The following is a 23036-nucleotide window of genomic DNA, read 5'->3' on the forward strand; positions in this document are numbered from 1 at the left end:
ACAGGTGGTGCCTTCTTTTCTCTATTACAAACTCACAAAGTTTTAGCATGCAAGAAACTGTCAAATCATTGTTGACATTTATTAGTTTCACACAGAATACAACCATTCAGCATTTTATTAGTGTTCATTGTGAACTTTTTACATTTCTTTATAGTTATTAGAAAATGTTTCTTAATGGGTATATATTGAATTTCTGAGTCATGTAATTGTTGTGACAGTTTGCTAGACAGGTTCCTTTCATAAACGAGAAACATAAATATGCATGTAGTTGTATGCTTTTTTTATTGGTTGCTGATGACATTTCCTAATGCATTGTGGGTGATGTAATTCTGAAAATATCAGTGTTTGTGTTGTTCACACTCGCATATTTCGAAATCCAAGCAACAAAATCAATCATTATTTAAACTTCAACGTGTGTATACATGTACATGAAAATAGATGAAATTTTCAATGACTTCACTACTTATTTTATTTTGTAATTTTCTGTAATTTTCATATTAATGAATATAGTAAATTTATAGTTTGTTGTAATGTAGGCAATCAACCCACTATACAAATCAAAAGAGAGAACACATTTGGGTTATCCTACATATATAGTATGGTGATTGGGGACTTGTTCTGACATGCACTGTTTCAAGTACTGTGGAATACTTTATTTTCGCTGGAATTAATTTTCGTTGAAAAGGCATTTTGAGCGTTTTGTATGTAATTTATTTTCACTGATTTTTGATGAGTTTAATGTGAAATATAGGTAAAAAAGTATATTCGCTGGATTTTATTTCCACGGAATCATCTTTCAGCGAAAATAAATTCCAAGCGAAAATAAAGTATTCTACAGTATTGGGGTTTGATATTGAAAACATATATTACAGGATGTAGTAATTTATAGATACACAAGTGTTCCTTACCCCAACAAATTGATTTCTAATCAAGAAAATTCATTATAGTGACTTTAACTGTCCCAAATTTAAAATAATCACCAAAATTTGACTTATTAGATTAAAATTGCATCATGTCCAATTATAGATATAAATATATCCCTAAAACATTGACAAAATACAGCAGACGTGCCATTATATTTATCCAAGCTAATACATACACTGTATTAATCATCATAGAATACTTGAATTAGAGATATACCTGAGAAACTAACAAATAAAACTATATTTGTTTCATTTGATTTATATGAATATATGTTTTGAAATAAATAAATAAATAAACGATTACTTTTTAAATAATTTCTCAGAAAAGTAATTCAACTGAATTACCTGTACACACACAAAAAAAAAATTGTTCAATAAGTTTTTGAGAAAATTTACACCATAACAATACATGCTGGGATGGACAAGGTATTATCTACCTCGACAAAGACTACAAGTAATGACAATATAATGCACTGTTGGACTGACAAACCCAAGTTGCATTTTGGTGGGAGTATCATGATCAAAGTACCGAAGTCTTGTGCAGATGAGAAACAAGGTTATACATGGAATAAAATTTTATTTAATTTCTTCTCTCAGATCAATGATCTCACTTACAATTCTTTGAGAATCACACAAATCTAATAGAAAAACATTTTTTTTTAATTTTTTTCCCACCCTCCTCAAAAAAATTGTCTTATTCAAGAAACAAGGAATAAAAAAAAGTCTGTCCTAATGATGTGTTTAATTGAGAGTTATGTGTTATTTAAAATTAATTTTACATTTCTCTCTTGTGTTTTGTGTCTGTAAACTCAGGCAACAGGTGGGACTAACTATTATCTCTGTGGGGGTGGGAAAATCTGCTGAAGGATGGACTATTATCTCTATTGGGGATGGTAAGGTCTGTTAAGGTTAATCTGTTCAGGAACAGACCATTATTGCTGGTGTAGGTAGCCACACAGGAATCAGAAACACAATCTACATGAGGGGGACAAAATGACACAATTTCCATTAAACATAAATGTTCACCTCCCTTGATTCTAACCTGCCCATCCTGCCCATTGTAATAATGGTCCACTCTCTAAAATGATAGCCATGATATACATATATAGTAGATAACATTTGGTAATCGTTGTCCTAGGTAACTATTAAAATTACAAAATGTAGCTAGACGTTTCAAGCAATGGTTCTTCAACCAGTTTGATGTAATGTTTATACGCTCCTTAGCAACTATATGCAAATTAGATGACTACATGGATATCATGAATAGTAATTACTGAGATAAAACACCCTTTATTGGTTTTACCAGTCAATCACATCAATGTTTAATGACATTTTTATTTGAAATTCCATGATGGGTTTCATAATATTGATAGCACATATTTGAATTGTCCTTGTTTCACATTCAGGTTGTTGAATTGTTATTGTTGCAAAGCAATATGTTATTTTATCATGACCTTTCAACTGTTAAGGCTGCAACATTCAATGCCAAAAATATGCGTCTTCAAATTGCAGTATGAATTTTAACCTGGGTTGAACTTATGGTATTCAACAGCTGTTTTCTTTTATGCTTGTTTCCATGACAACTAAAACACGTTTAAATTGAATTATGCAAATCAGCAGACCTGCAGACTAGTAGTCTGACTGAATATTGAAGACTAGAATAGAGTATCCTAGCTTGTCTGTCGACATTAAAATAAATTACTTGAGTCAGTCAATTTAACTATGGGTGTCTTGGAATATATTATTTTCCTGGATTTTGATGGATGGTTGCCAGTAATGAAAACTTGTCATTGTAGCTTTATTACTGTCTTAGTTATGGGGTTAATTTCTGAGAATAATATACATTTATATTGTGGACTATTTTATACTTCCACTGACTTTAATTTTTGCTTAAAACAAAAATGGGGTTGACTCGTGTAATATATAGAGTTGTTGTAAAATAGATGCAATTTTCGGCACTTCAGAAAACATAGTGAAAATAAAGTTCTGATTTCCAAGAACAGAAATATGTACAAGTCATTTTATTCTATTCTATTCTACAACAACAAATCATGAATTATTGCTACCCAATATAATAAATTCACTGTCTTTTTTTTCTGTTCCAATCACAGTACTGCCTATTTAAATAATATTTGACATTGACAATTAATTTTTCATATCCTTATGTACTAAACTGAATTTTTATTAGGACTGCTGGGAGTACTAGTTAAAGAAGCCTAAAATTAATATTAGCGTATTATTTTTGTTTAGTATCCAAAATCAACAATCATAGAAAAATGCATGGTCTTTAAAAGCCTATACAAAGTTTAATAATTATTAACCAGTTGCTAGGCAACAACAGTGAACATAAATAAGTAAACTTATCCCAAGAATTTAAACTTATATCGCTTTAAAATCCCAACTTTATTCTCTGCACAATGATTGTAAATATCCTGTATAAATATCAAATAATCCTCTGGATAAAGATTTGTTTACCATAACAACCAATACAATCACTGTCGCTATGGTGACTGGTATAATGGATAGGGATTTGATTTTAAGACATACAATGCATTCATCATTATAAATTATTGTCAAAGAGTATTGAATATAATAATGAAAATGAACTTGGCTGGTTGCCATGGTTGTGGACTTTGACCCTACAGTAATGTTCTTTTAGCATAAGGACAGCACCAGGCATTGAAATAGTACTTCAGCCTTCACACAAAAATTTGCATTTCTGTTCCCAGTAAATTTCCAAATAAATAAATTATTTTTACGTATATCTTTTTAAGGTTATTCATTAATACAACATGTATCCTCAATTTAAAAATGATGTTATTAAAATATTTTGTTTGTTCTGTAACATTTCCATTCATCACAGTTGAGGGCGATGTTCATTTGTTTTGTTTCATTTGAAAAGTACTATAAGTGGATGATGTCAATGGTTTGCGACAACATTTGGAATGACCTTGGCCCGTTAAATTCATATCCTGAACATGTATATTAGTAAAATTAAATTCAGGTCTAAATAGACAACTTATTTGTTATCCCTTTATAGAGATTCACAACAAAAACATATCAGAAAATAACGTGCCTAGCGAGAATAACTAAATTTGAAAAACACACAACAATCGCATTTTGTGGTCATTGTTACGCATTTCTGGTATATGAATAGTGACTTTATCTTTGATCTGGCAAACTTGTCCTAAGATGAACTTGACATATTCAGTTGATTGGATTTTGATTGAATTTTTTCAATAACAGCTGTCCTGTCTTGGTATCATTAGAAAGTGCAGCCCATATAAGTATATGGTTCTTTGTTATTAGTGTTTGTACTTTAAACTTAACCCAGGAGGGTATTGTTGTTTTTATAACAATATGCCCTGCGTAATTTGTTTTTCAATAGATTTTACAGCTATGTTGTAAAAACCGTTTCAATGGGAGCATCCAGGGGTTCTTGTCATTGATGGATTCTGGTGGTTTATTTTTTTAAGGGCTACTTGTAGCTTGAACTAAATTTATATTTCATTTGTTCATTATTTTGTTTTTCTCAGCAGTGATAAATATTAAGGATTAAACTTACTTCCAACCAACAAATATTTTTGAATAAAAGTTTTTTTGCTAAATCTCATTTGTGCATAAATTTTTGAATCCTGAAATGTAGAAAATTGCAATTTATTTTTTTCTCATTTTTGTGAAATGCTCTCCAATGTTTTGCATATATCTTTTGTATAAATTCTAAATATAAATTCTTATTACTATAATTACTCTATTATCAGCGCATGAGCTTTAATATATAAATAGTTTGAGGTATGCCTATGATCAAAATACTGTATTTTCTTCATTAGTATTTGCATATGCTCACACAAATAACAAAGGTGTGTCTATAAGCAAAACAAGTCATATTTCAGTAATCCAGTATACAAGAAATCCAAGTGTTAGCTTACCTGCACTTATATTTGAGCTGTGCTTCTAATAGAATAAATACGGTAACATGAACTATTTTTCTATAACTTGCAGATTCTGAGTTTAGGTAAAAATAAAAAATTGTTTCTGTTAATTTTTTTTTTTCGAAATTTATGTACACATTAATTTTTTCATTTGTTTGCTTGGAATGAAAATCAACATTGTTAACAATAAATATGGCTGAATACACTGTATTGTAAAAATGCTGAAAAATTTAATCTCACTACATATTGTTGATATTTTGGTGAACGGAAAGTTCCATCAAATATGTCATACATGTACCAAAAAGCAAATAAAGAGGAGGTTCACATACACATGTATCTAAACATGCGTTTCCATGGAAATAATGACTGCCAATTCCCCATAATGCTTTGCTCTATTTAAGCGGACGTTCTGCATTGGAAATCAACCAAAATACATGCATACTGAGAATTCAAAAACTAGTTTATGTATCAAACCAAACGTTTTATTCTAATTTTCCAGTCAAATAGGATAGCTTTACAAAATCTCAGGAAACTCTTGTGTCAATATAGTGTGTTAGCCTTGTGTATCGTAACTAGAAAACTGCAATCGCTTTCCACAATCATTAACTATGCAACACTTATTGGCTCTAGACTTGAAGTAAAAATGACAATAAGTGTCAATGTCAACATGCATGATCCATCCATGAACCTATTTTCTTCCTACAAAATGTTGTTTTTCATAAATTCAAACAGAGAAAACATGTTAATTGTTAATTTTTTATCAGAAAATTTTGAACCATTCTCACTGATTAATGAGAGGAAACATGGAACTATTTTGTGGAAGTTGACAATGGCAGCAATTTTTTTACATTGTGCGAAAAATTACATATTAAAAAAAAATGCTGCTTTTATTAAATTTGCTCTCATCTGTATGTTGTTGTTTTTTTGTTCTAGTTAGAGAAAGTAATAGACCTGCTTTTGAGCAGGTACTTTATAAGGGGATAGTTTTCACTTGTATACAAATGTTTTACATGTGGTTTTAGTCGTTCAAAGAAAAAAGGAATTTGAACTCAATTTCCCTTTACAAGTTTTTATCAAGGTTTTAGATGACTTTATGTGAAAAGAAGTGGCAAGCTGATTAAATAGCACTTTATTGACAAACATAAAACACATTGTTGTGCTTATTGAAGTAGAGTCAAAAGAGGAAGAAAGAAAAGTTATTCGGTCAACGTATCAGTTGCTGCTCTTCTGGTAGGAGGTGGTTTTGAGTGCATACTGCCCCCTAGTGGTGATTGTGAGAAAGTAAATATTGTATTTTTTTATTCCAACAGGAATAAAATTTATATTGATTTACAAATTTATTGAAATGATAACTTCTGCATCTGTAATTTCAGAAAAACAAAAAAAAATCTGAATGTCTAGTCCACTCACTTGACTTGTCAGTAATACTGCACATAACACATATTTCCAGTCATTTTTTTAAAGCTCACCTACAAAAAAAATGGTTGAGTCCAAAGTTGTTAGTTTCATGTATCATAGCCTACATCAGCATACACTTTGTTTACATGGTAACTTGGTAACATAATTCATCAATCTTGCAGCCTGGTATAATTCTAAGTGTTGTTAGAAAATCGATGTTACGTCTAACATACTATTGGTGGATCTTCAGGTAATGACGTCCTAATGTCGTTTCCAAAATTGTGTCCTTGTTACTGCAGTTTCTTAGTATTTGACGCAATTTGTTTACTAATGAGTGCTGTGACTGTGGGTTGCCTTAACAGTCATTTGTATACAGAAGAATTCTTGGTTATCTTTCTTTTATTGGGCTTAAGTGACATTGAGTGTTCATTGTTTGGCAATTATTAAGTGCAGTTGTCAAAAACAACGCCAGGACATTTGAAAATTGTAGTGTTGCATGCGTCCAATGCTGCTGAAATCCGACTAGTTTGGAGGAACTTTTATTGACGTACTATTATGTGTTCTTTTGCAGATGAGCTATGCAATGCGGACACGCAGTCTCTGGACGCGTCTGTATATTCGTTTGACTCTGAAGAGCATCCGGAAATAGATCTCTTAAAGTTGGCCTGTTCTGAATATTCCGTCCCCGTCACTAATCCATTCGCTGAGGAATTCCCTGAGGATTCTGATCATGAAATTGTCGAAGACGACGGCGAATCAAGCATATTAGACAGCCAATCGGAATTCTCGTCTATTGACCCAACGTGCCTTGTTATTCCGACGACGACCAGAGCTATATTGGGCGTCATGAAGTACAAAGACTTTATTCGCCATCTGCCCGTTCACTTGTCAAAATACATTCTCAGCTTTCTGGACCAGCCGAACCTGTATAACTGTCTGTGCGTCAGCAAGCACTGGCGAGTTATCGTGGAGGAGGTTCACCGTGATCGGGATCTCAACCAAGCAATATGGGAGGAAGTCATGTTAATGCAGGTTGGTATGATATTATGAAGTAGTGAATAACTCATTTTATACCGCACTAAGATCCTTTCAAACCAGAAGCTGTCGTCTTTGTTGTCAGAGAAATGGTTTGCTCCCTTCTTTTTAAAGTAATTTGCTATATTCATTTGTAGAGAGGATGATTTTTATTATAGAATTTACATAAGCTAAGAAAACAATTTAAATAAACTACGGTATGCCATATTAACGTTTACTTGGCGATCAGATAGTCAAATGCACAAATGTACATGTTGTTAAATAATAAGGAAAGTTTAAAGGAAATTTAGAAAAAAGGATTTTTATTTTCTGCACAATTGTTAAATGTCAATTACAAACGCATGTGCTTTTAATAAAACAAATATGGTATACACACATTTTAGATAAATTTTTGATTCATGTTTGATATATTGCAATGCAATAGCTAGGCCACAGTTGGGTTGCAAACATTTTTTTAATTTTAAATTAGTTAAGAACAATGTTTTTGTATTTGTTAAAATAAAAACTCAAGTGAATGAGGTTGAAAATAAAATTATTATGGCTTTAAAAAAAGCACATATTTGTAGGGTGAGAAAACTATGATCAAAATATTCCTGCATTCAAAAAAAAATTATAAAAATATTTCTGTCCACCATCTTAATTTTCACCTTCTTCTTTGTTCAAGTTGTTTCGGTCATTTCTTTCATAGCTGAAATGTGAATACAAGCAACAGCCTTGTGCAAATAATTGGTGACTGTTTCCAGCTGTGTTGAAGGTGTGACAAACCTTGCCCACCTGACCTACCCATTTATAAATGGAATCACCCATCAATAAACATTGCTGTTCCAGTTCATGGTCGCTAGGGTTCGGCTATTTTGGTGTTAGAGAGAACACCAATGAAATCACCATCAGTCTGATAACCAAGATACTAGGGACTTGTAAGGCTATAAATTCTGTAATTGAATCATTATGTTATGTTCAAAAATTTTTAATTTTGACTTCAGACATTTCCTTAACCTGTTGCATTTCTGATTTGCGTAATGACTAAGTGAAAAAATAGGTTCCCTAGTAAAGTACATGTAAAGTACATGCAGCATTGAGTAAAACTAATTACTTTAAAACTCACAATTGTACAATTCCTTAGATAACTAAACAATAATATACAACACTATAAATTGTTATTGTGCTGCTATTGTTGTTAAGTTGCCATTTCGAAAAGCTTTGAAGTCAAATTGAAAATGTATATATATCCGTTTCATTGTGTGCAAAGCATTGACGTCTAGAAAGTAAACCCATTATGAAAAGCAGATTGTATTGAATGCAGTGTTTGTTGATATATTTATAGTTATGCTTAAAATGCGATATTCCAAAATTAAATATTTTCGTTTACGGCAGCCAATCCTCAAGTATTTAATTTCAGACTTTTCGTATAATGGAATCCGACTCTCATGTGTGAAAAACAATACTGCCATCAGAAACAAAACTAAACATTTTCAAAGATATTAAAATATTAAAACTTTAAAACTATAATTTTTTTTGTGAGTTGTTTTCGTGTATGATTCATTTGGGGGGTTTGGGGGTCAAACCATTTTTCTCAATTTAGAACGTGCTATTTCTTTGTAAGGATCTTAGTGGTTGTGTATATTATTGAGTGTTGTATGCCTCAACAGAACATATATGTTCTCTATCCCTACCAATTGTCATTAATCTCACCCCCACCCCACCCATAAAGTCTGCACTTGTACCTCCATGGTTATTGCATATTTCATTTGTTTTGTTTGCTGCCTGCACATTAACCCCCGTGTGATATAATTGTCTAATTTTTTATATTTTTTTTGCTGTTTGCTGATTTTTCAAAATATTAAATTAAATTTTGTGATTTTCAGATTATTTTTTGGCTGCCATACTGTCAACTTCTGAAACAACTGCAAAATATCACATATTCTTGTCCAAATTTAACAAAGCCTTTTAATGAAAAATTTTGATTCAAAAATTGTCCAAATACATGCACATTGCATTTTTCACTTGAATCTTGTAAATCTTATCAAGGATTGCTAAAATCAGGGTTTGCAAAGGTGTGATATATGATGAAGATTTCGCATAAATTGAAAAGGTCACATAAATTGCGATATGATCATATAGATCGCGAGTGAAACCTACACTTTTAGAAATCCTAATGCAAATTAGTGAGTCTGTGGAAGAAATGGTTTGTGTTTATCTCAGACCGTTTTTGGTCATGTCTTTAATTATTCGCATTTGTTTTTGAAAGCGTCTCCTGCATTCTGTGACGCTATTGGTTAAAAGTACATTTGATTGATACGCACAAAATGGAAGCACTTTCAAATATTCAAAAATCCTGAAATCTTCATCGCATACAAATGTATCACCGTACGTGATTACGAAAGTTACATACCCTATCTTATAAATCATTGTTTTCAAAATAACCCAAAATGTTGATAACAGTTTGGCAGCCGTTCAACAGTTCAAACTTTGCAGTTGTTACTATCAGAATTCTTGCTTGTTTTAATGGTGTGTTATACAGTTCTTGTACATACAGCATGATATTAACAGTGTTGCTATAATACTAATTTTTAAATCTTCTTAATTGTTTTTGTCATCTTCTTCTTCCTCTTCTTCTTCCTATCAGCTTAATATTAATCTTTCTGATGTGAGTGAGTAAAAAACATACATATCTGCACATAAATGGTTCCACCATCGTAGCACTTCCACCGCCAAATTTGTATTTTGCGCAAAAATTTCAATGCCAAATATTTTCTTCTTTTACCCAATTTTTTTCAATATCAATGTTAATTTTGGACTAAAAAAACAGATTTTCATATTTTCAGCACAAGTTATGAAAATTTTTGTTGAAAACAACACAATGGCGGTGAAAGAGTTGTCATTTACACTCGACTTCACCAGAAAAAAAAAATTCCAAATTACCACAAGCTTTAAATATACAAATTAGCCACGTTTTAGAAACACCCACTGACTGAGCAGTAAGTTGCACAGCAGCCAATCAAAGAGCACAAATCACTCATTTAAATTTACCCACCATGCACTGCTTCCTCACCTATCTACACCTATCACTATCCACGTTCCGTCCCTTTACTGTTGGTGTACTTGAATGGCTACTTCACTATATCATATCAGATCTATACGTTGACACTGAATGATAGCCCCACACTATAGTCTTATTTCAGTAGATATGTCGGTGGTAGGACTTTTTAAGATTCAAGTTTTAAGTGCACACCAATGTAGTACACACACTCATATTTTTACACATGTATCCAATATTTGTCGTAATACTAACTATAATTTCTTTAAATCTTTTAACTCTGAACAATTGCATGAATAATTACTTTCTGTGTCTGGGTGTTAAGTTACTTTTTTGGTAAAAATCGGAGTATTAATATAGTCATCTTATATGTGCATGTTGATGCCAAAAATCAAAATTTGACCATTCCAGGGTTGTTGGTTAGGGAGATAAATTGTTTAAAGCTCTACCTAAATTAGATATTGAACAACAAGAAAAGAAGTTCTCCCAACAAAATTTGTAAAAATATTTCAAATTATTGGCATTATTTTGTTTATCTCGCTTTTTTGAACCAAGATTGACAGATTGTTATCAACATTTTCTATTAAATGGGAGTGAGTTTGTTTTTTAGGTTTGTCTTGAAAAAGGTTACAAAAATGAAATATGACAATGACATTGAAAAAGGACAACTAAAATGTGACAATAAAATGATAAAAGATGACAGAAGAAGGAACAATAATCTTGAGGCCGAAGATTATATTTTGTTGACAGTGTAATCACATCATCTGATCAGAAAAAAGTTGACTGCTCTTTTGATTCAGTACAGAAATTCTTATCATTTTAAACTAATATTTAGTATTGTTGCCGGGTAGTTGAACTATTTACAAATTACAGTAGATACGCTCCAATCCAGTCATTTAGCTGAACTTGAATTTAATTAAATTTCGTAGAGTCACTGTGTTACCTAGCAAAACCACATTACCCAGGTGATGTGGTCAGAATATGGGTTAATATGAATAAGTCCATAACATGGTTTGGCAATTTGAATTCAATAATATGTCATCGAGACAATTTTTGTGACCCCTCAGTTTCTGTCACCTTCAGTGACTAAAAGTGGTCCTTATTTCAACACAATTTCCCCAAGAATTTTATATGGGACTTGTATTGAGCATGTATTTTCACTTAAAGGGCTGAGGTTTATGCAACTTGCCTCGTTTAATATGGGTCCCATACAACACATGTAAATATATTATTTGTTTACATGAATTTGAATGCACGCTTTGCACACACAATAATCAAAATAATAATAAGTTTTTTTGCGTTTAGGGTTATTTATACATCTCCTTATCCTTGTTTTACCATAATTATATGTAGTTTAAACAAGCACAATTACTTGAGGGAAAGCCGCCCGTTTTTTTTGTCTTTGTATCCACAGGGGGCTTCGGCACAGGGATGTAACCCAGTTTACGCTAAGAAGATTCAGGTGGCAGTTCCGCGGCTCATGAGCAATGAGTCGTTTGATATTGCCCCGAATCTGGAAGAAGAACGTCAGGATGTTCATTTCAAAAGTGAGATCACGCTCCAGCAGTCGTACAGCGGAATTCTCACCGAAGAAATTACCGTGGAAGAAAGGAATGTCTACTGTGGTTCTTATAATGTGATGGTCCTATCTGATCAGTAAGTATTCCCTCCAAGATTAACCTGCACATCCCTATTTCTTGCAGCTTTGGAATATCCCATTATGTCAGCCACTGTGTTTCTCCTACATTGTATATCTAGATTGGAATATTTCATTATTTACAGGGGTAATTGTCAGATCATAATAGAAAATATTGTTTGAAGAAAGAACTTTTCTGATTGGCTGATGATGTTTGTATTTGTCATGGGGTATTTTTGTGCAAATTTTTTTTTGTAATTAATAATTGTTTATAATGTTGAATCCCTAAAATTAATACTTTTATCAATTTACTATACTCTGGCATGAAATAATAACTCTACCAGCATGTTAATGGATGGATGATAATTTTTCTTATTGCTATAGCAACCCATTTTCGCATGCTGATCTAAATTAACTGTTTCCCATTTCACTACCAATCATACAGCCGGCAGTATTACGATGGACGTTATTGTATGAGGCGGTAAGGCTCAAACGCGATGATGAATTGAAACTAACTACTAATCCCTTAAATGACATGCATGGTATTGTCGCTTGAAGTGAAATTCTGTTTTGAATTTTGAATGCACTGGATGACTTGAACTTGACAATGATCACGTTTATTTTTCGATAAAATGTTCTTTAACTGTTTATTATAACACTGATAATATGCACTTATTTTCTAGTAGAACTACACTACATATGTTGCATGGTTCAACCAATCACACAGAAGCATGCATATCACATGACTATGATCAGTTTCATGTCACCCCAGACTTGTCACTGTCACAGGCATGATTCACATTTACCAGATCATACTTCCTGATAACACCGGACAGAGAAACGCATGTGCATGCATTCCTGGAATGTTTGTTCCTCAGTGATCATACAACTTGACATACACATTTTAGAAATTTAACAGTAATCATGGTTCATGCAAATACAAATTACTTTTGTACATTGTATAAATTTGACTCAATAATCTTAGGTTGTAAGTTGAAGAAGATACGGTACTACAGAAAAATTAAATATTTAAATATCACATGTTTTTAATTTTGCATTTTTCACGAAAAAAGCACAAAATTAAAAAAATACACAAACATTTTGTGTTTCCTAATTGTAGTTTGCTAATTTTTGTTGTTTGACAGCTGCACATATCTAGTCAACATAATAAGGCTGGAATTCTTTCTTGAACATGCATTATTCTACGTTTTGATTTTGATTAGTTCGATATGAAACCACAAAATTTCATCACATGCAAAATTGCAAATTAAAACATCGAATTTCATGTACCAGCAGGCAGATATCAAATGTTGTTTGTTTATCTGAAATTCAAAACGACTTAATAGATGCTTTCAAGGCACAAGGTCATCAAAAATTTTTTTTTCGACTTTGGTTTACTCACCATTCTGTAGGTATACAATGTACATGTACCTTGGAATCAGTGAACACCCTCAGTTTCCATAATTCCCAGTGAAAGTTTACATTGTTTATGCAGATATACATGCAGATTCACTTGTTGTTGTTGTCATTGCACTGTAATATACATGTTGATTTAAAATCTGGTCATGGAAGTAAGAAATATATGTAAAGATTGAATAACTTTGTGAGAAAAAAAAAATGTTGCATGTTTGTATTGTTCTGTGTTTTCATGTTTTGTTATCCGTGTTTATGACTTTTGCTTTATCATTTATCAATATTTGTATACATTTTGTAGTTGATTAGAGTACCAACACACTCCTTGTTGTTGGAAAAAAATGAAATAACACATACATAAGCAAACTAGCCAGGAGGTGTATATGGTGGCAGTCAGCTGTGCACGTATGGCAAATTTTCTCTGACTGTTTAACCCATTGACCCTTAACCATTGACCTTTAACCTCTTTAAATGTTAAGTCAACTTTATCACCTTTCCCAAAATAAATTCTCATATTCATATTCCAATATTCATAATGCAAATCATAGACCCTCTAACTGTTAGAGGGTCTATGTGCAAATATATGTCCATTAATTACAGACAAATAAATAAAAATGTGCGAAAAAAATGGCTAGTAACATTTGTAGGGTTAATATGTGCCAGAGACTTGTTTCCCGGTAGTACTTTGCTTGATGTTCTCTAGTATATTAATATTCTGCTTCCAATTTTAGGGTTAAAAGTTTTGAATTTCAACGTATTTGTTGCAAAAAAAAAAAAAAATTACATTATTTAAACATTATTCCTAAAATTTATGTATGTATTAAAAATTATTAAAATTAAAAATTATTAAGCTGAGCAATAGTTATTGAATAAGTTGAGAGGAAAAGCTGTGTACCTTAAGAGTAAAATTTACTCTTTTTCAACAACAAAAATGTACTGAAAAAAAGCTGAGACTATGTATACTGTGGGTTACTTTATTGTTGCTGAAATAAGTTTTCTCTGAAAAACTCAATTTGGGTTGAGATATGTAGTTTATTTTCACTGATTTGTAGTAAATTACATACAAACCATTGAGAAAAAAGTAGTTTTATAACATCTCAATATGAGTCCCATGTGACATCCAATGCATGTAAACAGTATTTATGTAAACAAATTGTACACACTGCAGAACGACTATGGCACTTTATTAATTATTATTGTTTGTGGCACTTGTTTACTATGTTTATGTGCATTTAAGTTTTTGTTTACTTATACACATTTTTTTTTTACTTGTTCAATATCTACAAGAATATATTTCTTTTGAGTGAAAAAAACCACAAATATTATGTTTTGTTCTTCAATAGGGATGATTATGGTCGGGTTGTTCACTACAACTATGGTCAACTCGTAGCCATGGGTTCAGCCGACCGCAAAGTGCATCTGATTGACGTTATCTCTGGGAAAGAGGTCGGACCAGTCATCACCGGGCACGCTGGTTCTGTTAGATGCGTCTACATTGATGAAGAAAGAAATTTTGTGCTCAGTGGTAGCTATGATACCAGTATAAGGTAGGTCATCATCATCATCATCACCAATAGGGTCAAAGGTCAATTATAGACAAGGCATTAAACTTGGGTCTGTAAGTCACAATTTGCATCAGATTTAGGTTTGATATCAGTCAAAATTGAACAAAGGTAAAAAACTGCCAAGCAGTTAAAAAAAAAAAAAAAATTATGAAGATTAAAAATGTTTTTGTTTCTGTTGACCATGTGGACAGAAATGTGCTTACAAATCTTTATTGATTTAAAGCGAGAGGGTCGTCATCTGCGCACGCGTGGGAATTGAGTCCCAAGCGACGATAACAACACACGCTAAAAACGCAAAGGCTCATGGGTAGATGCTTGTTAGTAAACAATGACACGCTATGGCCATCTGACGCATGTGTAGGTGACGACTCCCTCGCTTCAAATTTACAAATATTTCAGTAGAAGTTGCGTGTGTCATTTATAACTTTCTTTCTCTGCTTTCACTTCCTGCTTACCTTTCAACATATTTGTTTTTGCAGATGTTGGAACTTGGACACTGGTCAATGTCAGAAGATATTCCGAGGACATCGTAATACCGTCATGTGTCTAGACATGGACGATGATCGCGTGGTGTCTGGCGGTAAAGATAACGCTGTCAAAGGTATACACAACTTTACATTGTTTGGGTTTCATTTGCAACAAAAAATAAAATTAACTTGACTTGGCAGTCTTCATGACTGATATATTTAGCATGTGAACATCATTGCTAATATCATTAAATAAATTCTTTACTTAAGTTTTTTTTCGACCTGGTCTTTTTTAGTGTGGTCACTAACTAGCTAGTTTATGATGTCGGTATCAGGTCATTATAAATTCAAAATGGCCATCACATTTCACTATTACATTTGATAAGCTTAGTTTCCTAAAATGGCAATGTCATGTTTTACAATATGCTAAATTACTGTAAAATCCGTATTAGAAGCTGCTGCTTCTATTAAAATGATACAATGCAACAGAGGGGATGCGGCTTCTATTAGAGGATTTACACCTATGAGAAATGGTGAATTTTTGATACTCAATTACTCAAAAAAAAATGGGCGCAACTTCTATTAGGGATGCGACTTCTAACACAGATTTTATGGTAGTACCTTTAATAAATTGAGGGCATTTATCACAATTTGTGAAAACTAAATTTCACGAAAATCACTATGATTCTAATGACATTTTTACTAGACTTAGAAAAATGTATTTTTGATGATATAATAAGCTAACAGTATTTTTCTTTCCAGTGATGTAGATTGATTGAAAGTCAACACCAAATAACTTCTCAAATTCATTTTCAGTGTGGAACTTTGTCAGTGGGAAATGTCAACGCACGTTTAAACATAGACATCAAGTTTTAGCGGTTGCAATACTGAATGGCCGAGTAGTGAGCGGATGTGAAGGTGGACGGGTCAAAGTGTGGGATATCCCATCAGCATCACTTCTAAAGGTATTGTCATATTTAGATCAGTATTTAGTTCTGGAAATCAGTAATGGTCAGACTATTTCCAACTTGGCATGAAAAACCTGAAATGATGGAAAACGTTTTGAAAAAAATTCCAGTTTTCCAGCTCACTCCAAGTACAAATACATACTGTGGAATACTTTATTTTCGCTGGAATTAATTTTCGCTGAAAAGGCTTTTTGGGCGTTTTGCTTCAAATTTATTTTCACTGATTTTTCATGAGTTTAATGTGAAATATAGGAAAAAAAGTATATTCGCTGGATTTTATTTTCACGGAATCATCCCTTCAGCGAAAATAAATTCCAAGCGAAAATAAAGTATTCTACAGTACTTCATTCATTTGAAAACTGTTATGAGTTAAGAGAATAAAAATAAAAATGTTTATGATGGTTGTATAGTGTGAAAAATTGAGAAAAGCATGAATACAAAAAAAATTTACGTCAATTGCAACAAAAATTCTTCATGCCTGGGAAATTCTTTATATAAGATGTTTCAATTAAAACTATGATTTTGTTCCATAATTTATGCGGTAATACTAAATACAGACTATAGTTTGAAATCAAGACTAGTGATCTCCAAATTGTTTTGTGAAGGGATTGTTGTTAAAAGCTTAAAAATCCAAATTTTCAGAAATATCTTGATCAACTATTTTTCTCACGACCTTCCAAAGATGAGAGAGACTTTTTATCAGCCAAATTCTTTCATACATACCACTGCACTGTGTTCTCTCCATGTTTTTTTTCGCGAGTTGGCAAAAAAGAAAAAAAAAGTCTTACTGTTTCGTGCCACTTTTATCATTTAAATACTTTTTAATTTCAATCACTGTTTTCATGTTTAGAGACTTGATGGTCACCATGGGCCAGTAACAGGAGTCAAGATTGATGAATGGCATATAATTACAGCCAGTAAAGATTGCTACGCGTTGACGTGGAGTAACGTTGGTGTGCATAAAAGATGTTTGAGCGCTCTGAGACATCCAAAGTAAGGCTACTGTAAAACATGTTTTTGATTTCTTCATATATGTAATGATACTGTGAAATACTTTATTTTTAATAGCTGGAATTAATTTTCACTAAAATACTTTTTTGTTGTTTTGTATGGAAATTATTTTCACTGATTTTTGGCGAGTTGAATGTAAAATATAGGAAAAAAAGTATATTCACTGGATTTTATTTTCACTGAATCATTCCTTCAGCGAAAATTAGTTCCAAGCGAAATTAAAGTATTTTACAGTAATTAATTTAGAGAGGGCATCTATTCTTGCAGAACTTCTGAAAAATCACAATAGTGAGTCAACCATTGAAAACTTTACAAAGCCTAAGTCTCATTTTTAAATATTTTTCTTTGAATTCTTTTTTAATTATGGTCCAAATAGACACAATTCTTCATTGTCTCTAGGTATTGATCAAAGTTTTTACAAAATAAAAATAAACTATTTATAGTTTTTTTTATTTTGACAATTAAAAATTTACTTGTCTGACTGATCATACAACAAAGTTGAAGAATGTTTTTGTTTTATGTTTTCTATTAAAATAATAGAACTCTTATCAGATTTCATCAGCCATTTTAGGTCAGAGGTCATTGATACATTGAGGTTAAAGTTCAGCATTACGCCATTATGTGATTGAAATGAATATTATCACTACAATAAATACTTGTTGATTTCTTTTTCTCCACAACTGCATAAATTATGACATATTTTGTGAATATTGTGACGTTTATCGTACTAGCCATATGTCACACTAAACTGTGCATGTATATGAACTATGGTCATGTGATAAGAACAATAATACATGAATTTATATATATTGCATATATTGCAGAGAAGTGTTGTGTATAGAGATGTCTTACATGAGATTAGTTTCTGGCTGTGCTGATGGCAAACTCAGAATATGGAATTTTTTGAAAGGAGAATGCTTACGTGTGATGAGAGGGAATAGCCGATCTGATCCGGTTGATACCATTCTATGCTGTGGGGACAGGTAGGTTGACCAGTTAATTTTTTTAGCTCCGCTGTCGACTTTGTCAATCGAAGCTTATCATATGAGTGCTTGTTTGTCGTCCATATCAACTTTTTAGCTCCGCTGTTAGATGACAGTTCAGAGCTGTTTATATAGGTGATTGTCCGTCGTAGTCCGTCCATCGTCCGTTAACAATTGCATTTTCAAGTTCTTCTTGAAAACTCAATTGCTTTGATACTTGATATGTAGGTACTTTGTGTGGACCTCTATCAGACTAGCACAATGTTCTTGTAAGACAGTGGCTATTTTGACCGTCAGGCCACTTATTACTTTCTTGACTTCTTTGGCTTCTTGAAAACTACAAGTCCGATTGCTTTGCTACTTGAATGGTGTATATGTACCTTGGGTAGACCTCTCTTAGATTTGTTCATTTCATGATGATATCTTTAATTCTACAATTTTTGTGAATATTTTTGTCATTTTTGGTAAAAAGTGATATTTTTGGCTTTTTGTTAAAAACATCAAAAGGGATTGCTTAGATATTGTACATATAGGTACTTCAATTCTCTAATTGAAATGTGCATTGCTAACAGCAGGGCCGAGAGGTTGCTTGTTATTCTTGCAAAAATGGTGCAAACATTTTTCTCAAATTTCAAGTGTTTTACCCAAAATGACGCTCAAAATGTTATTATAGATTTTGATCAATGTATTTTTATTATTATTTATGAAAAAATGATGTTCAATGGGGACTATTTTATGGAAGGTGGAAGGATTCTAAATTAAATACAATTCACTGTGGTATAATCATAACTTGCGTTGTAACAAGGAAGCTACGTTTTTTCTTGTCATTAATACCGTACTGTTGCATAACATCATTTCTCGGCACGCCTGGACCAATTTTGTTCAAAACTGTTACAAAGATAAGACCTAATTTGGAGTCTTTAATGTCACTTCAGCAAAGTACAAACGGGAATGACATTGACATTGAAATTTAAAGTTCCCTTAAATGAAATACTCCTCCACACGTAGTGATCTGGGAAAAAAATGGTAATAAAAATGTCCACAGTGATTTGTAATCATAATCATGTTATCTATTTTAGCGAATTCAAAATGTCTAATTTGTTCGTTTCTGCTTCATTTTCAGAATGTTGCTGAACACAGTGAACACTTTGCTAGTGTTTAACTTTGAACGTGTTGATTGGGACTACACACTTGATAGCGACAAAATAGAGATACTGACATACAACAACCACTATGCTGATGCCCCGCTGAGAAAACACAATTATTCCTATGTCCGTGCAAATAGAATGGAGCGTGCTGGATCGGCCAATCCCAAAATCATTCAACACAATCGGTGTGAGCAGGCGCCAAGCGCCATGGTGTATTTGAAGTATACCCAAATTCCTCACAGTACCAGAACACTTAGTGCTAAAAGTATGAAACGAGCAGCGCTTGTTCAAAGTACGATGCGTGAAGTGCAACTGACAAATAGTTTGAAAGGCAGCGTGTACCATAATGTGCAGGGAATACGACCACAAAGTGCCGAGACTACCAGGATGTCTATTTCATCACGTCCCACCACTTCAATGTCAAAATCAGTTAAGATGTATTCACGGCCAGGCACCTGTGACACTCACGTTACAACATTATCGATGCATCCACCATCTTGCAGTGCTAAATCAAGACCTGATAGCGTGTTGAGTAGCTGTTCGCGACCAGTTACTGCGTATTCAACGCAAAGTGCTAAAATGGTCTCACAAACCAAGCGTGTAACGCTTCCAGAGAGGGGCCACAGTGCCCCAGCGAGTGTGCAAGGACGTTTTTATGCAAGTCGAACAGATCCCGATCCTGATGAAGTGGTCTCTGTTTCAGAAGCGAGAGCTGTGTGGCGATCACACCAACGAGTAAAGGACCGACTGACACCAAGCGATAGACTCTTGTTGGTGCATAACGCTGTTGAAATTTCCAAAGATACAACTGGTGAACTTGTGAAAAACACAACACACAATTGCCAGGAAATAGAGTATAAAATGGAACCATCACCTGAGAGAAAAACTGTGTCCAGGGAAGATAGGTCTGTTAGTATTCAGGCAAGTCGGTCGTCTACTTCTTCTAGTGTTTCGTCTTACAGGTCGTGTGTCTCAAGAAAGGTCACAACGTCTGAGACAGTTGTCACTCCTATAGAAAGCATGCCTTTAGATGCTAAGCCGCATCTTAGTATGTTTTCAAAGACTGTAAACTCTACAATTCCAAAACCAACACTTCTCAGACCACAAACTGCAAAGTCCCGAGTTGTGAAACAGTCTACAGTCACCAATTCAGGCGAGCAGGTGACAGCAACAGTCAATGAATCTCCCAGTATGAGAAGATCTAAGAGCGTTGGCGCTTTGCCGAGTACGCCGGCGGCATTTGGTGTCAGCATGCAATTCAAGAAAAAAAAGAACGGAATGTCTACCACACATACTGAACCCGTTATTATGGTTCCTATGTTTATGCATGGACCCAGCAAAATTGAAGTTGGCACTCCAAAATCTGTGCAGCATGAACAGCGGCCACCGTCACGTCCCATGACGGCATCCTCACGATTCAGTTTGGCATCGGTCAAAGACCCGCTCAAAGTCGGTGGAACGTCAGAGTTCCAGTTGAGAACACGAACACAAACTGAAGATTACCTTGAGAAAATCACTACGCTACAAGAACAATATATGCGAGAGAGATCGTTGGGACAGAGGAAGAAACAGAGGGCTGCGTGGCTGTCGAAGGCTAAAGGACTAACGCATGAAGATTTTAGCAAGCGACCAAAACCAATAGCACCTGAAATAGGAGAATTTTAACAAAAAAAACTCTTCATTATGCAAACAAAGACCTAATAAATAATATTCAAATTATATTTTATTAATTTTAGATAATTATATGCTGCTTTATCCTGTTTACAACAATTACTTGGTAAACTCAGTCTACTGTCTTAATATCTTACAACCTGAGCTTTTAAATACTAATTTTCTCACAAATGTAAAATAGCTTTATTTTCCCCCATTTTAGAAAGAATTGCAGTATTCTGACCTCAACTCCTCCGAGTATGTTCACTATGTTCAGATACATAGTAAGCTCTGCACTACAAATGCATGTACCAAAAATGAGGCTTACATGAAACTGAAGGTTCTTTTGTGAGGATAAATCTGGTCAAGGAACTAACTAGGTGATACATTGTATCAATACAAAACTGGTATAGCAAGTTTTGAGAATTTCAGAACACTTTTTTTGGTGTTGTCAATTATCAGTTTTCATAATTTTGTATGAAACAAGGTTCTTACCTTGAGGAATGAAAGATAGACCTGTAGATGTAAATATTAGGGCAACGACCTCAGTGCTGTTAATATAGAAATATTCAGAAATGACTAATCCTGTACAACTTGCATTTCCACTGAAATCTCAATGAATGTTGGTTATTGCAAGTTACATGTACATCGGTGTCGTCGACCAATACGTCAGGTTGTTGCAAATGGGTTTGGGCTGCCTGATTTTGTATAGAACTTTGTCTAAAAAATGTAGTAGAGTACAGTACATTGTATTTAATCTTTTTCAATGTATAATGAAATGGTGATATTTACAATGAACTTGAAATGTAACTAAGCATCTCATTTGATTTCACGTTTCCGTCCAAGGCAACATTCAGCAACAAATTTGAAAGTTTTATTTCCTAATACTCTGCTTGTTACATCATACAAAGTATGTTTTGTTTAAAAAAAAAATCAGAATATTATTTTAGAAAAATTATTAATGCCATACTCTTAAAATTAGTAATTTATTTGGTTCTTTGTACAGAAATACCATGGTATCCCATGATGCTCTACATCTAACTTTTCTAATTGGAATATTATTAATTTACTTAACAAAAAAAAACTCTGTTGTGCACTACATTTTGAACCCAAATTGTTTAGCAAGGTTTCAAGATTTGTTGTCACATTTATAAATGTGTTCTAACTATGCAGGTCATTCACACTCTCAGTATATATGCATTTTATTTTATTGTTTTGGCAAAACATTGTCATTTTCTGCAACAAAAACATGATTAACCAACTCGTAATTTAATGTAAATGAGCTATGCATTGAGCGTACACTCCGGTTCGTATCAGTAACTAATTCGCACAGTACTAGACTATATACTGTAAAACACGTTGAAAAAGCGGCATGCAATTTTAGCGAATTGTGGTAAAATGACGTAATCTTGTCATTGTTGATTTCTTTGTTTGGCAGCCATTTCGAATTGATAATAAGGTCATTAGCGAATCAGTTCTCTCGCTAAAAAGACATGTTTTACAGTACACTTTAAATGCCACCATAACATTTTTTTTTTCTTTTGCGCAGTGAATACGAAGTAAACCTACAATGTACTTTGGAGCCGACCAAGACTACAAATATGCATAGAAATGTCAAATTTCAACTCCGCTAGATAAAAAGTATAGCTTTCACACTTTCTGCGATTAACAAAATGTTTGACAGTTTTTTTTTTCACACACACATTACCAAATTTTTATTATTAATTTGGAGTAGTTGTGAATATTTCAACTTTGCATAAAGTTGTTGGCAAATGTGTATAGAGAATAAAAATTGTGCAAGTTTTTCTTGGAAATGTTATCAGTCTAATCACTTGGCATTCAAGAGACATGCAGACATATAATTAACAGT

The 23036-nt window shown here is 33.1% G+C and overlaps 1 protein-coding gene across 2 annotated transcripts in view; it reads left to right on the forward strand.

The window, feature by feature from the left end:
- Positions 1–22980, forward strand: part of LOC102810220 (F-box and WD repeat domain containing protein 10B-like) — a 33552-nt gene extending 10572 nt beyond the window's left edge. The window contains exons 3-11 of one of the 2 annotated variants that reach the window (XM_078012855.2): positions 6825–7285; positions 11740–11981; positions 12407–12442; positions 14718–14921; positions 15419–15540; positions 16223–16371; positions 17225–17367; positions 18210–18368; positions 19492–22980. In XM_078012855.2, coding sequence (XP_077868981.1) covers positions 6825–7285; positions 11740–11981; positions 12407–12442; positions 14718–14921; positions 15419–15540; positions 16223–16371; positions 17225–17367; positions 18210–18368; positions 19492–21181 — 3206 coding nt within the window. In that variant the 3' untranslated portion in view covers positions 21182–22980. The remainder of the gene's footprint in view (positions 1–6824; positions 7286–11739; positions 11982–12406; positions 12443–14717; positions 14922–15418; positions 15541–16222; positions 16372–17224; positions 17368–18209; positions 18369–19491) is intronic. The other variant, XM_085502179.1, reaches the window with a different exon arrangement.
- Positions 22981–23036: the final 56 nt, after the last annotated feature.

Source organism: Saccoglossus kowalevskii, chromosome 8 (assembly GCF_978046115.1).
Source record: "Saccoglossus kowalevskii chromosome 8, keSacKowa6.1, whole genome shotgun sequence".
NCBI lineage: Eukaryota > Metazoa > Hemichordata > Enteropneusta > Harrimaniidae > Saccoglossus > Saccoglossus kowalevskii.